Source organism: Cyprinus carpio, chromosome B16, assembly GCF_018340385.1.
Source record: "Cyprinus carpio isolate SPL01 chromosome B16, ASM1834038v1, whole genome shotgun sequence".
NCBI lineage: Eukaryota > Metazoa > Chordata > Actinopteri > Cypriniformes > Cyprinidae > Cyprinus > Cyprinus carpio.
Window position 1 is genome coordinate 28,495,396 of NC_056612.1, and position 13,577 is coordinate 28,508,972.

The 13,577-nt window shown below is 32.0% G+C and overlaps 1 protein-coding gene across 1 annotated transcript in view; it reads left to right on the top strand.

Annotated features, from left to right (window-relative positions):
- The window catches only part of LOC109053975 (pleckstrin homology domain-containing family G member 4B-like), a 47,456-nt gene extending 33,879 nt beyond the window's left edge, over nucleotides 1-13,577 (top strand). Inside the window, 6 exon segments of the mRNA XM_042740296.1 lie at nucleotides 49-273; nucleotides 1,425-1,598; nucleotides 1,648-1,750; nucleotides 1,753-1,851; nucleotides 12,368-12,591; nucleotides 13,488-13,577. Of these exon segments, the coding sequence (XP_042596230.1) occupies nucleotides 49-273; nucleotides 1,425-1,598; nucleotides 1,648-1,750; nucleotides 1,753-1,851; nucleotides 12,368-12,591; nucleotides 13,488-13,577 (915 nt within the window).

The following is a 13,577-nucleotide window of genomic DNA, read 5'->3' on the forward strand; positions in this document are numbered from 1 at the left end:
CTTCACTCGAGCTGATTGATGTTTCTGAAGGGTTCCTGTGCTCTGCAGAACAAGCAGGTGGAGCTGGGAGATAAGATGGACCTGGCGTCGTACCTGCTGAAGCCCATCCAGAGGATGAGTAAATACGCTCTGCTCCTGAAGGATCTGATCCAGGAGTGCGGTCAGTCTCAGGAGCAGGAGCTGGCTGACCTCAGAACAGCGCAGGAGATGGTCAGGTTCCAGCTGCGCCACGGGAACGACCTGCTGGCCATGGATGCCATCCGCGGCTGTGATGTACGTTTCATTTAGATGCAAACTCCTCCCCTTGAGATCAAAATAGGTCATGTATTAGGTTTAACCCCTTCAGACCCTGCGTCGATTGGAATGGACATCACATGGTTTCTGGTTTAAACCAGTAAAATTTTAGGTTTTTATAATATGAATAATACCACAATAACTTTATCTGATTGAGTTTCAGTCGTCACAAAAGGAAGTTGTGGCTAACCAGTCATAATAACAGCCATAATTATAATTATTAATATAAATATTCATGTATGTGAATACATTTTTTTTTTTCAAAACAAATAATTGTATTTATTTATTTGAAAGAAATAACATTTAAAGTAAATAAAATAAATTATTTAATAATTAAATAAAATAAATATTTTTATTTAAATTATTGAGTATTGTTTTCAACCTGTAATGATTAAAATGAAATACATTTTATTTCAAATATATAATGTAAATATTTCAAGTTAAATAGGGTAAATAAAGATAAATCATTATTTACAAAATAATTAATTGTATTCAAATAAATTAAATGTAAATAAAATAAATAATTATTTAATAAATTAAACAATTAATTGAATACAACAAAATAATTTATTTTAAAATGTTATTTATTTTACCAAATTTTATTCAAATAATTAATTGTATTTATTAAAAAAATTTTTTTAATAAATTTTTAAAAAAATAAAATAAAATTATTTATAAAGAAAGATTCAAATAAAATAAGTAATTGTGTTTATTTATTTGATTAAATTACATATTTAATTATAATATAAATATAAATACTTATTTAATACATTTTCATTAATTAAAATAATTTTTTTAATAAATAAATAGTTTATTTCTAAATAATAAAAAACATTGTATTTAGAATTAAAAATATGATTTATTTTTGTCTTTGACGTTTTAAAGTAAATTAATTTATTTAATTTGTGGATGAAATAAATTAAATACTAAATCTCTTTCGCATAAATAATCCTATTAATTGTATCGATGTTTCTTACTGTGTTATTTCTACCACAAATATTCAAAGATAATGGTATTTCACAAAGATTTGAATTTTTAAATATAAATCATATTTATCATATTCCTCAGGTCAATCTGAAGGAGCAGGGTCAGCTCCCAAAAAATAACTACTCCACCTTTTCCTTCTCAAGGTCAATCTGAAGGAGCAGGGTCAGCTTCGCTGTCAGGACGAGTTCATCGTTTGGTGCGGACGCAAAAAATACCTGCGCCACGTTTTCCTGTTCGAGGGATCTCATCTCTTCAGCAAGACCAAGAAGAGATTGAAGGAGGATAAGGACATCTACATCTACAAACAGTCCTTCAAGGTACAGAATTACTAGTCTGGTGTGTTTCTGCTGTTGGAGTTTTGTGAAGAGTGTTTGGTCTGGTCTCAGACGCGGCTGAGAAGTCGGGGATGACGGAGAGCCGTGGGAGACAGCGGCCCTGCGCTTCGAGATCTGGTTTCGCCGGAGGAAGTCCACAGGACAACCTTCATCCTGCAGGCCGCTTCTGGAGAGGTGAAGAACATCTGGACCGCCGTCATCGGCAAGATCCTGTGGAGACAAGCTTTAAACCGAGGTCATAAAACAGCACCAAACAAATCACAAAAATAAAAAATGCATTTTATCTATCATCTGCCTTAATTAACCAGTCAAAACACAGACAGATGCATGAACATGAACGCCTCGCTGATAAATGCATTGTGGGCTGTTTGGTCTCTGTGCTGTTATTAGAAGCTGAAAATAATTTGCAGTGGGTTTTATAAACCTGCTCTAAGAAAAGCTTTAGGAATAAACGCTGTTCTAATGAAGTGTGTTGCATTATTCACTCTAGCTTGTGTTGATTGTTTTATATTGTGTGTGTTTGTGTGTGTGTGTGTGTGTAGTGTTTGTGTGTGCTCGGGTGTGCTTGTGTGTGTGTGTGTGTGTGTGTGCTTGTGCTTGGTGTGTTTGTGTGGGGGTTGTGTCGTGGTGTGTGTGTGTGTGGGGTGTGTGGTGTTGTTGTTGTTTGTGTGTTGTTTGTGTGGGCTCGTGTGTGTGGTGTGTGTGGTGTGTGTGCTCGTGCATGTGTGTGGGTGTGCGTGTGTGTGTTTGTTGTGTGTGTGTGGGTGTGTGTTGGTGTGTGTGGGTGTGCTCGTGCTTGGGTGTGTGTGTGTGTGGGTGTGTGTGTGTGTGTCTGTGTGCGCGGTGGTTCTGTGTGCGTGTGTGTGTGGTTCTGTGTGCGTAGTGGAGATGGTTTCGATGATAAAGTGTGTGTGTATGATGATCAGAGCTGCGGATGCAGGAGATGGTTTCGATGGGAATTGGAAACAATCCATCACATTAAGCATTAAAACAAAAAACACACACATCACCTACCTAAAAATCAAAATACATAAAAATAACATATAAAAAATAAACACCATAATCATTTATGAAAGCCTCGTATTGTTTCTCTGGCAGCTTGTGAAACACATTATGTAGTGAAAATAAAAATGAAAATAGATATGTATAATATATAAAAAAATAATTGCTATAATTATTTATGAAAATATAAAAATTAAGAAAAATATTGTATGTTTTTATAATATAAAATAATATAATAAAAAAATATCAAGAATAGTGTATTTAAATTATAAAAAAAAAAAAATAAAACATAAAAAAAAAATTTAAAAACATTAAAAGAATATTTTTGTAAAAATATGAACAAATTAAAAAAAAAAAAAAAAAATAAATAAATAAAAATAATATTTAATACAGAAAAAGAATATTTACAATTATTTCATAAAATAAAATTTCTAAAAATATTCGTAAAAGATCTAAAATTAAATAAAGATCAAAAAATTTAAAAACTGAAATTAAAAGAAATTCAATATATAATACTACAAAGATAAAAGAAAAAAACTCATATGAAAGCAAAAAGACAAATATCTCATATAAAATATTAAATATTCAATATAACTAAAAAAAAAATACTAAACAAACAAACACAAATTCACAATTAACCCTACATAATCCAACAACTCAACACAAATAAGTAATGGCCGGTTCTAGGGCCACAGATCCCACATTGAATTTCCGTCTGCGGTGTGTATACCTTTCACGATGTCTGAATTTGAAGCAAATTCATTATAGATTGAAACCAATTTGCGCATCAACTCATATGCAGGTGAAACAGACGTTACAAAAATAAAGACAAGTGATAGTTGTCTGCGTCAAATAATATCATCACAAAAATAAAACAAAACACCGTATTAATTGTATCATTATAGTCAACCGCATTAAACACATCTTCGTACTATGAATAAGACATAAATCATCTGTTTGGTGTTTAGCTATTGCCCTTATGACAGGAAAACAACATAGTATAACAGGTAAGAGAAATACTATTAGAATCTATTGATCAGTAATTTCGGGCAAATGAACCTATATAATCGGTCCCTACAACCTAAATGGACGGTCGAACAGACTCACAATTGACAAATTTCCGTCTATTTAGAAGGTGTATCTCATGTGAAGCACAGCTCTTAGACGGTGCATGTGTGAAACAGACCAAATAATATATAGATGAAGGTTGTATTTGTGGTATTATTTGTGCACTGCAGACGTGTCTCATGTGAAGCACAGCTCGCAGACGGTGCATGTGTGAAACAGACGTTACGCATAAAATGATTTTCAAAGAGCAGTCACACACATCAAAACACAAACACGCTATTCATTTGTTACATATTCGTTCAGTTCGACAGCAAAGAACAAATCATCTGTTAAAGTCATTTTAATTTACATATTTCGTTCAGTTCGACCCAGAACAGAACACATGTGTTGTTTAATGTGGAAATTGCCCTGTGATGAAATACAGAAACAACATGTTGTTTAATGTGGAAATTGCCCTGTGATGAAATACAGAAACAACATAGTATTAACATGTTAAGAGAAATACTATTTGAATATAGTGCCATTATTTATTTCGGGCAAAATCTACAGCTAAGTAACTACAGCTAAATAACTAAACATAAAAAAACCCAAAAAAAATTAAAATGTATAAAATATAAAAAATTATAAAATTATAAAATATAACATTAAAATAAATAAAAAATAACATTATTATATTATGTTATTTATTAAATGTGTAATGATATAAATTATTATAAATAATTTTTTTTAGATCATACCTTATAGATGTTATTATAAATATGTTTTTTTTATACCATTAAACAGGATTAGTAGATTTTTTTTTGTGATATTTTTTTAAACAAGCGGTTTAAAAAATATATACTTGTGTGTGTGTGTGTCTAAGAAGAGTGTGTGTGTGTGTGTGTGTGTGTGTGTGTGTCTATAGCCATATATATATATAATATATATATATCTAATATATATATACACACACACATACTGTATATATAAAATAAAAAAAAAAATAATATAAAAATTAAATAAATATATTTAATAAATAGTTTTATAAATTACAATTAGTTTATTAAATATAAATTTCAATATAAAAATCACATAATTTCAACGTTGCCGCCGCTATGAAACCATGGACTCCACACTTTCGTCGTCTTCTCTTTAAAGTCTTTTATTATACGAGTAAATCACCAATTAGGGAAAAAACGTGCAAAAGGTTTCTTCAGGACCGTGTTAAACAACCTTTATCTACATATTATACTAATATAAACAATAATATTAATTTCAAAGTCAGTTTTTTAACTGTAGTTGTACCTTTTTTAATCTAATAAATGTACAAACAACATAATAAAAAATTAACTAATTAATGGCACATATTTTCTCCAAATAAAATTAAAGATTTTAAACAAACTAAAATTAAATTCAATAAAAATACACTAATAAATCAACAAACAAAAAAAAAAAGTACAAACAAAAAAATGGACAACGTATAATTTTAATATTTTGTTTAATGGCATTTCTTTTTATGACCGAAAGGCCAGTATCACTGCTATCAATATTACTGATGTCTCTATAAAATATTTTAACTTGGTGATTACTAGCTCATTCAAACATTAAAGTCATAATTGAGAGCTATCCATTTTAATTTATTAGCCTTTAAAAAAGACTTCTTATTTAAGTGAACTTAAACAATCCACACATAACATCCTGTTCATAGTACAAAGTGTCATATCTCCAACTTGTGGCTTTTCTTTACAGACAGAAACATACCCGAAATTGTAAACTGAAGTTAGCCAAATCAAGTGGCTAATGAATACTAAATTAGTGAAAGAACGCGACGTGATGGACTAGTACCAGGGATGAATATACTAAAAGCGTTAACCGTTAGATTGGTCTATGTATCCCTATATTTATTTCTTTTCTTTATTTGTAGTGAGCAACGAGGGGGCCGGAGACACGCTGTGGTTTCATTAGGTTTGTTTGGGCTGCTGTGTACTTTAGAGAGTTGCAGTGCTGCGGTACTGAACGTGACGCAGATCTGACACGCATCTCTCAACTACCTCTACCCTTTCTGACCCACTTCAGCTCTTAAAGTCTGTATTAATGAGCTGACGAGTTAAATCAGGTGTGTTAGATGACGGAAACAGTGCTGCGGTACTACAGGACCCTTTTAAAAACCATTTCAGAGACATGTTCTTAAATCTGACTCCTATAAAATATATTACATGCATGCACAGTTTAAAGGCAGCTTTAATCACCTTTTTGGTAACTTCATGAGATAACTGACCACGCGATTGCATGCACAGAGTTTATTTCACGCTTTGATATGAAATTATAAAGGCTATAGTGTGCACCGCAACCCTAGCTCCGCCCCTGCATTAATTGTGTTAAATATATTTAACATGTAAAACTGAAAACAACAACAAAAATCGCCTGTGTTAACGTGCTAATTTTTGATTTTAATTCATCTTTATTTCTATTTATTTACGTATTTATTTATTTAAAAATTTTCCCTGGGAACCGAACCCATGACCTTGGTGTTACTAGCACCATGCTCTACTGATTGATCTATAATATTTTTATTATATATTTTTTTAATTTATTTATTCATTTATTTATTGTAATTAGCATTCAATTTAACTTGAGTTTGGTGTTTTTTAAGGCACTGTTCCTAACTACGTACTGTACTAAACAAAAGAATATTATATTTCCAACATGTTTTGCTTTTTATTTACAAAAAAAATTTAAACAAATGTTGTGAAAGAGCTTCCTTTCAATCAGTGAGAATGTTAAATCTCTAATAGTTTTAGTTATATACAATAACAGCACTGGAACCTTCTACAGTGAATCATATTTGTATGTTTATGTGGAGCTGCAGTATTTGATGTGTGATGCACATGGAGTGTAATCCTATATATTGTAAAATGAAATGATTAAAATGGAGTGCACTCTCAGAAAAAAAAAGGTACAAAAGCTGTCACTGGGGCAGTACCTTTTCAAAAGGTATACCTTTGTACCTAAACAGTCCATATTAGTACCTAAAGTGTACATATTAGAGCCTTTCGCACCGCAGGAACCTTTTCATAGTACAGAACTAATTGTGGAACTACCCACTTTTGGGCGTTGCTTTTACCGCAGTCCGCATTAGTAACTGGTGTGTCATTTTAGTACCGAAGTGCCTTTTTCGAGAACCAAAGTAGCTCCATATTACCCCCTAACTCGGAGCAGGGTCTAACCAGCACAACCTATACTACCCATTTAGACGGTAAAAGGAGACATTGATTGGCCAGACGCATTCAAAAACATGTCGGTGCGAATGCAACCCTTTAAATGGTACTGGTACTTTAGTACTGTACTTTTAGTTCTGGAACTAAAGCGGTGCGAAAGGCCCTAATAGTACCTAAAGTGTATATATTAGTACCTAAAGAGTACATATTGGTACCTGAAGTGTACATATTAGTACCTAAACAGTCCATATTAGTAAATAAAGAGTACATATCAGTACCTAAAGTGTACATATTAGTACCTAAAGAGTACATATTAGTACATAAAGAGTACATATTAGTAACTAAACAGTCCATATTAGTACCTAAAGTGTACATATCAGTACCTAAAGTGTATATATTAGTACCTAAAGAGTACATATTAGTACCTAAAGAGTACATATTAGTAACTAAACAGTCCATATCAGTACCTAAAGTGTACATATTAGTACCTAAAGAGTACATATTAGTACCTAAAGAGTACATATTCAGTAGACCTAAACAAGTACCATATTAGTACCTAAAGTGTAATATAGTACCTAAAAGAGTAAAGAGTACCTAAAAGTGTAAACTATATTAGTACCTAAAAGTCCATATTAAGTACATAAAGAGTACATATTAGTAACCTAAAGTGTACATATTAGTACCTAAAAGGTCGGTACATATTAGTACCTAAAATTGTGTACATATTAGTACCTAAAGAGGTACATATTAGTACCTAAAGAGTACATTATCAGTAACTAAAAGTGTATCATATTAGTCTTACCTAAAGAGTACATATGTTGGTGTGAATCATAACTGTGTAAACTAATTAGTACCTAAAGAGTACATATTAGTACCTCAAAGTGTACATATTAGAACCTAATATTGTTGGCACCGCGGGATCACAGTAACCCTAATGGAAAAGCATAGCAGCAGGGGTGAACGATTTGAACCTGGTGGGATAAGGGGGATTTGAGCCCCCGCTCTGCACGTCACTGATCTGCGGCAAGCCCCTGGCCTCTGCGAACTAACTTTGGCATCCCCCGGTGTGAGATAAAACACTTAAATGCATACCCGGAGTTTCGCTGACATCCCTACGTCTGTAAAATCAAATTTGTAATTCCCCGATACGCATAACCGTGACATATAATCGGTTTGAATACAGTTTTAGATACCAAGCTTTAAACTGAGATATTCTGCTGTAACAAGCTCCGTGTACAAATTATTAACTAAAGAACTCACCATCATTTGTTCTAGCATCCTGAAGAGTCTGTGTTTTTCACAAAGCCGCACCATGACAAGTCGTTGTAACACCAGTCCACGGTAAAGTTAGTACTTCACTTCCTTTTACTTACTGAAGAGGACATGGAGAGTACGGGATTTCGCGTGATCGGTATGATAACCTTTTCATGGCATATTAGTACAAACGGAGTACCGGAACTATTATGTAGGCTAAGTGCGGAACATCTTAGTTAGTACCTAAAGTGTAATATTAGTACCTAACAGTAAATATTAGTACCTAAAAACAGTCATATTAGTAACTAAAGTGTACATATTAGTACACCTAAAGTGTACATATTAGTACCTAAAGCCATTATTAGTACCCCCAAAGTGTACATATTAGTATCCACTGAATAGTACAATATTTAGTACCCAAAGAGTACATATTAGTACCCTGAAGGTGTACATATTAGTACACAAGTGTATATACCTAAAGTGTACATATCAGTACCTAAAGTGTATATATGTACATATTCGTACCTAAAGTGTACATATTAGACCCTAAAGTGTACAGTATTAGTAACATAAAGGAGTAAATATTAGTACCACTAAAGTGTACATATTAGTAACTAAAGAGTAAATAATTAGTACCTAAAGAGTAACATATTTAGTACCTTAAAGTGTACATATTAGTACCTGAAGAGTACATATTAGTACCTGAAGAGTACATATTAGTACCTAAAGTGTACATATAGTACCTGAAAGGTGTACATATTTAGTAACCTAAAGTGTACATATTTAGTACCTAAAGAGTGATACATATAGTAACTAAAGAGTAACATATCAGTACCTAAAGTGTACATATTAGTACCTAAAGAGTACATATTAGTACCTGAAGTGTACATATTAGTACCTAAAGTGTACATATTAGTACCTAAAGTGTACATATTAGTACCTAAAGAGTACATATTAGTACCTAAAGTGTACATATTAGTACCTAAAGAGTACATATTAGTACCTAAAGAGTACATATCAGTACCTAAAGAGTACATATTAGTAACTAAAGTGTACATATTAGTAACTAAAGAGTACATATTAGTACCTGAAGTGTACAGATTAGTACCTAAAGATGTAATAATAGTACCTAACGAAGTACATATTATTACCTAAAGGTACATATTAGTACCTACAAGATACAGTATCAGTGATACCAAGTGTACATATTAGTACCTAAAGAGTACATATTAGTAACTAAAGTGTATATATTAGTACCTAAAGAGTACATATTAGTAACTAACCTGAAAGAGAGTACATATTAGTAACTAAAAGAGTACATATTAGTACCCTAAAATGTACATATTAGTACCTAAAGTGTACATATCAGTAACTAAAGAGTACATATTAGTACCTAAAGTGTACATATTAGTACCTGAAGAGTACATATTAGTACCTAAAGTGTACATATTAGTACCTAAAGAGTACATATTAGTAACTAAACAGAGTAGTAAGGTCATGTATTAGTACCTAAAGAGTACATATGTTATACCTAAAGTACCAACATATTAGTACCGAAAAGAAAGAGTTGTACATATTAGTACCCCATAAAGTTTTAACATATTCCAGTACCTAAAGTTGTACATATTAGTACCTAAAGTGTACATTAACTAAAGGTACCATAAAAGAGTACATATTAGTACTAAAAGTGTACATATTAGTACCTAAAGTGTACATATCAGTACCTACAACTGTACATATTAGTACCTAAAGTGTACATATTAGTAACCTAAAGAGTACAATATTAAGTACCTAAAGAGTACCCTATTAGTACCATAAAGTGTACATATTAGTACCTAAAAAGAGTACATATTAGTACCTAAAGTGTACATCCAGTGTTAGTACCTAAAGTGTACATAATTAGTACTAAGTTAGTACAATTAGTTAGTATGAGATACTCTAATAGGTACATATGAGTAAGTGGTACATATTAGTACCTGAAGTAACTGTACATATAGTTAGTACCTAAAGAGTACATATTAGTACCTAAAGTGTACATATTAGTACCTAAAGAGTACATATTAGTACCTAAAGAGTACATATTAGTACCTAAAGTGTACATATTAGTACCTAAAGAGTACATATTAGTACCTAAAGTGTACATATCAGTAACTAAAGTGTACATATTAGTACCTAAAGAGTACATATTAGTAACTAAAGTGTACATATTAGTAACTAAAGAGTACATATTAGTACCTAAAGTGTACATATTAGTACCTGAAGAGTACATATTAGTACCTGAAGAGTACATATTAGTACCTAAAGTGTACATATTAGTACCTAAAGAGTACATATTAATACCTAAAGTGTACATATTAGTACCTAAAGTGTACATATTAGTACCTGAAGTGTACATATTAGTACCTGAAGAGTACATATTAGTACATAAAGAGTACATATTAGTAACTAAAGAGTACATTTAGTGATACAAAAACAGTACCTAAAGTGTACATATTAGTACCTAAACAGTCCATATTAGTAACTAAACAGTCCATATCAGTACCTAAAGTGTACATATTAGTACCTAAAGAGTACATATTAGTACCTAAAGAGTACATATTAGTACCTAAAAAACACACAATATTACCAAAAAAATATAAAAAATAGTACCTAAAGAGTACATATTAGTACATAAAGAGTACATATTAGTACATAAAGAGTACATATTAGTAACTAAACAGTCCATATTAGTAAATAAAGAGTACATATTAGTACCTAAGTACATATTAGTACCTAAAGTACATATTAGTGCCTAAACAGTCCATATTAGTAACTAAAGAGTACATATCAGTACCTAAAGTGTACATATTAGTACCTAAAGTGTACATATTAGTACCTAAAGAGTACATATTAGTACCTAAAGAGTACATATTAGTACCTAAAGTGTACATATCAGTACCTAAAGTGTATATGTTAGTACCTAAAGTACATATTAGTACCTAAAGTGTATATGTTAGTACCTAAAGTACATATTAGTGCCTAAACAGTCCATATTAGTAACTAAAGAGTACATATCAGTACCTAAAGTGTACATATTAGTACCTAAAGTGTACATATTAGTACCTAAAGTGGTTAATATTAGTACCTAAAGTGTACATATAGTACCTAAAAGAGTACAGATTAGTACCTAAAGTGTACCATATTAGTACCTAAAGTGTACATATTAGTACCTAAAGTGTACATATTAGTACCTAAAGAGTACATATTAGTACCTAAAGAGTACATATCAGTACCTAAAGTGTACATATTAGTACCTAAAGAGTACATATTAGTACCTAAACAGTACATATTAGTACCTAAAGAGTACATATTAGTACCTAAAGTGTACATAATAGTACCTGAAGAGTACATATTAGTACCTAAAGTGTACATATTAGTACCTAAAGAGTACATATTAGTACCTAAAGAGTACATATTAGTACCTAAAGAGTACATATTAGTAACTAAACAGTCCATATTAGTACCTAAAGTGTACATATCAGTACCTAAAGTGTATATATTAGTACCTTTTATTATTTAGGTACATATTAGTACCTAAAGAGTACATTTTAGTACCTAGAACTAATTGTGTGAACTACCCAAAGTTCGTACGTATTAGTACATTTCACACCGCAGTCAACTTTAGTACTTTCAAAGAGTATGTATACGGTACGTAGTACTGGCTAAAGAGTACGTTCCAGTAACAAAGTACACTTGGTGCGAATGCAACCTTTACATGGTACTGGTCTTTAGTACTGTACTTTTAGTTTCTAGAACCAAACTAATTGCGAAAAAGCCCATTAGTACCTAAAGTGTATATGTTAGTACCGCAGGAACATATTAGTAACCTAACAATCGCCTATGTAGTACCTAAAGTCATATGCCGGCCTAAAGTACACGTATTAGTACCTAAACAGTCCAATGTTGGTGCGAAAGTGCAACCTATAGTTCCAAAAAGTACTGGTACTTTAGTACGTACCTAAAGTGTATATGTTAGTACCTAAAGTAGTATATGTTAGTACCTAAATAACACAATATAAAATAAACAAAAATAGTACATATTTGTACCTAAACAGTCCATATCAGTATCTAAAGTGTACATATTAGTACCTAAAGTGTACATATTAGTACTGAAAAGGCACTGCCCCAGGGACAGCATTTGTACCTTTTTTTCTGAGAGTGTGTGATTCTGTCCGTCTTCGGTCTCTGCAGAGTCGCGGACGCAGGCGTCAATAGCGGTGTCCCCGTTTGATCACTCCACGCCGTTTAAGAGACCGCACTCCACCATCTCCAACAGCAGCTCGTCCTCGTCCAGCAGCCAGTCCTCGTCTTCTCTGCTGAGCTCTCTGAACCTGCACCTGAGCCACTGGCCCTACGACTGCATCGAGGAGGACGAGCTCGAGCACGACTCCACGCTGCACATCACAGAAATATCAGTTTAACAAATTTTTACTGTATTTTTAATTAAATAAATGCATCCTTGGTGAGCAGTTGAGTAACGAAACATTAAAACAATCTGGTTTCAGTTTATTGATGTGTCCTCATAAAAATAAATGCATCCTTGGTGAGCAGTTGAGTAACGAAACATTAAAACAATCTGGTTTCAGTTTATTGATGTGTCCTCATAAAAACGATTGCAATGTAATTCTTTTCTGTGTAATTAATTTTTTATATTTTCATTTGGTTGAACACCAAAGAATGCATATTTTGTGCAATAAACATCAAATTATCTATTAAAATTTCTGAAGCTCATGTGACACTGAAGACTGGAGTAATGATGCTGAAAATACAGCTGCACATCACAGAAATAAATGACAGTTTACAATATAATCACATAGAAAACAGCTGTTTTATATTATAATAACATATCACAATTTTTTACTGTATTTACTTTATTTTTATTCAAATGAATGCAGCCTTGGTGATCAAAAGAAACTTCTTTTAACAACACTGGAAACACACACACACACATAAATATGTTGTATATATAATTAAAAATGATATGGTATTTGTAGTATAGTATCAAAATATTGATAGAAATACTATTTGACATTAATTATGGTAAAATCTATATATCATATAAATACATTTAAATATATATATATATATATATATATATATATATATATATATATATATATATACATGAAAGTGTGTGTGTGTGGTGTGTGTGTGGTGTGTGTGTTGTTTGTGTGTTTGTGTGTGTGTGTGTGTGGTGTGTGTGTGTGTGTGTTTGTGTTTGTGTGTGTGTGTGTGTTTGTGTGTATACATACACACACACGTGTGGAAAATTTCACTCTGCAAAAACGTCTTTGTGGTTCTTCATATTTAGTTAGTGGAGTTCATCTTCAGTCTAAAGTCATTAAGATCTGATAATAGAGCCTGTGGTGGGCAGAAGGTGTACATGAACAGCAGCTGTTAA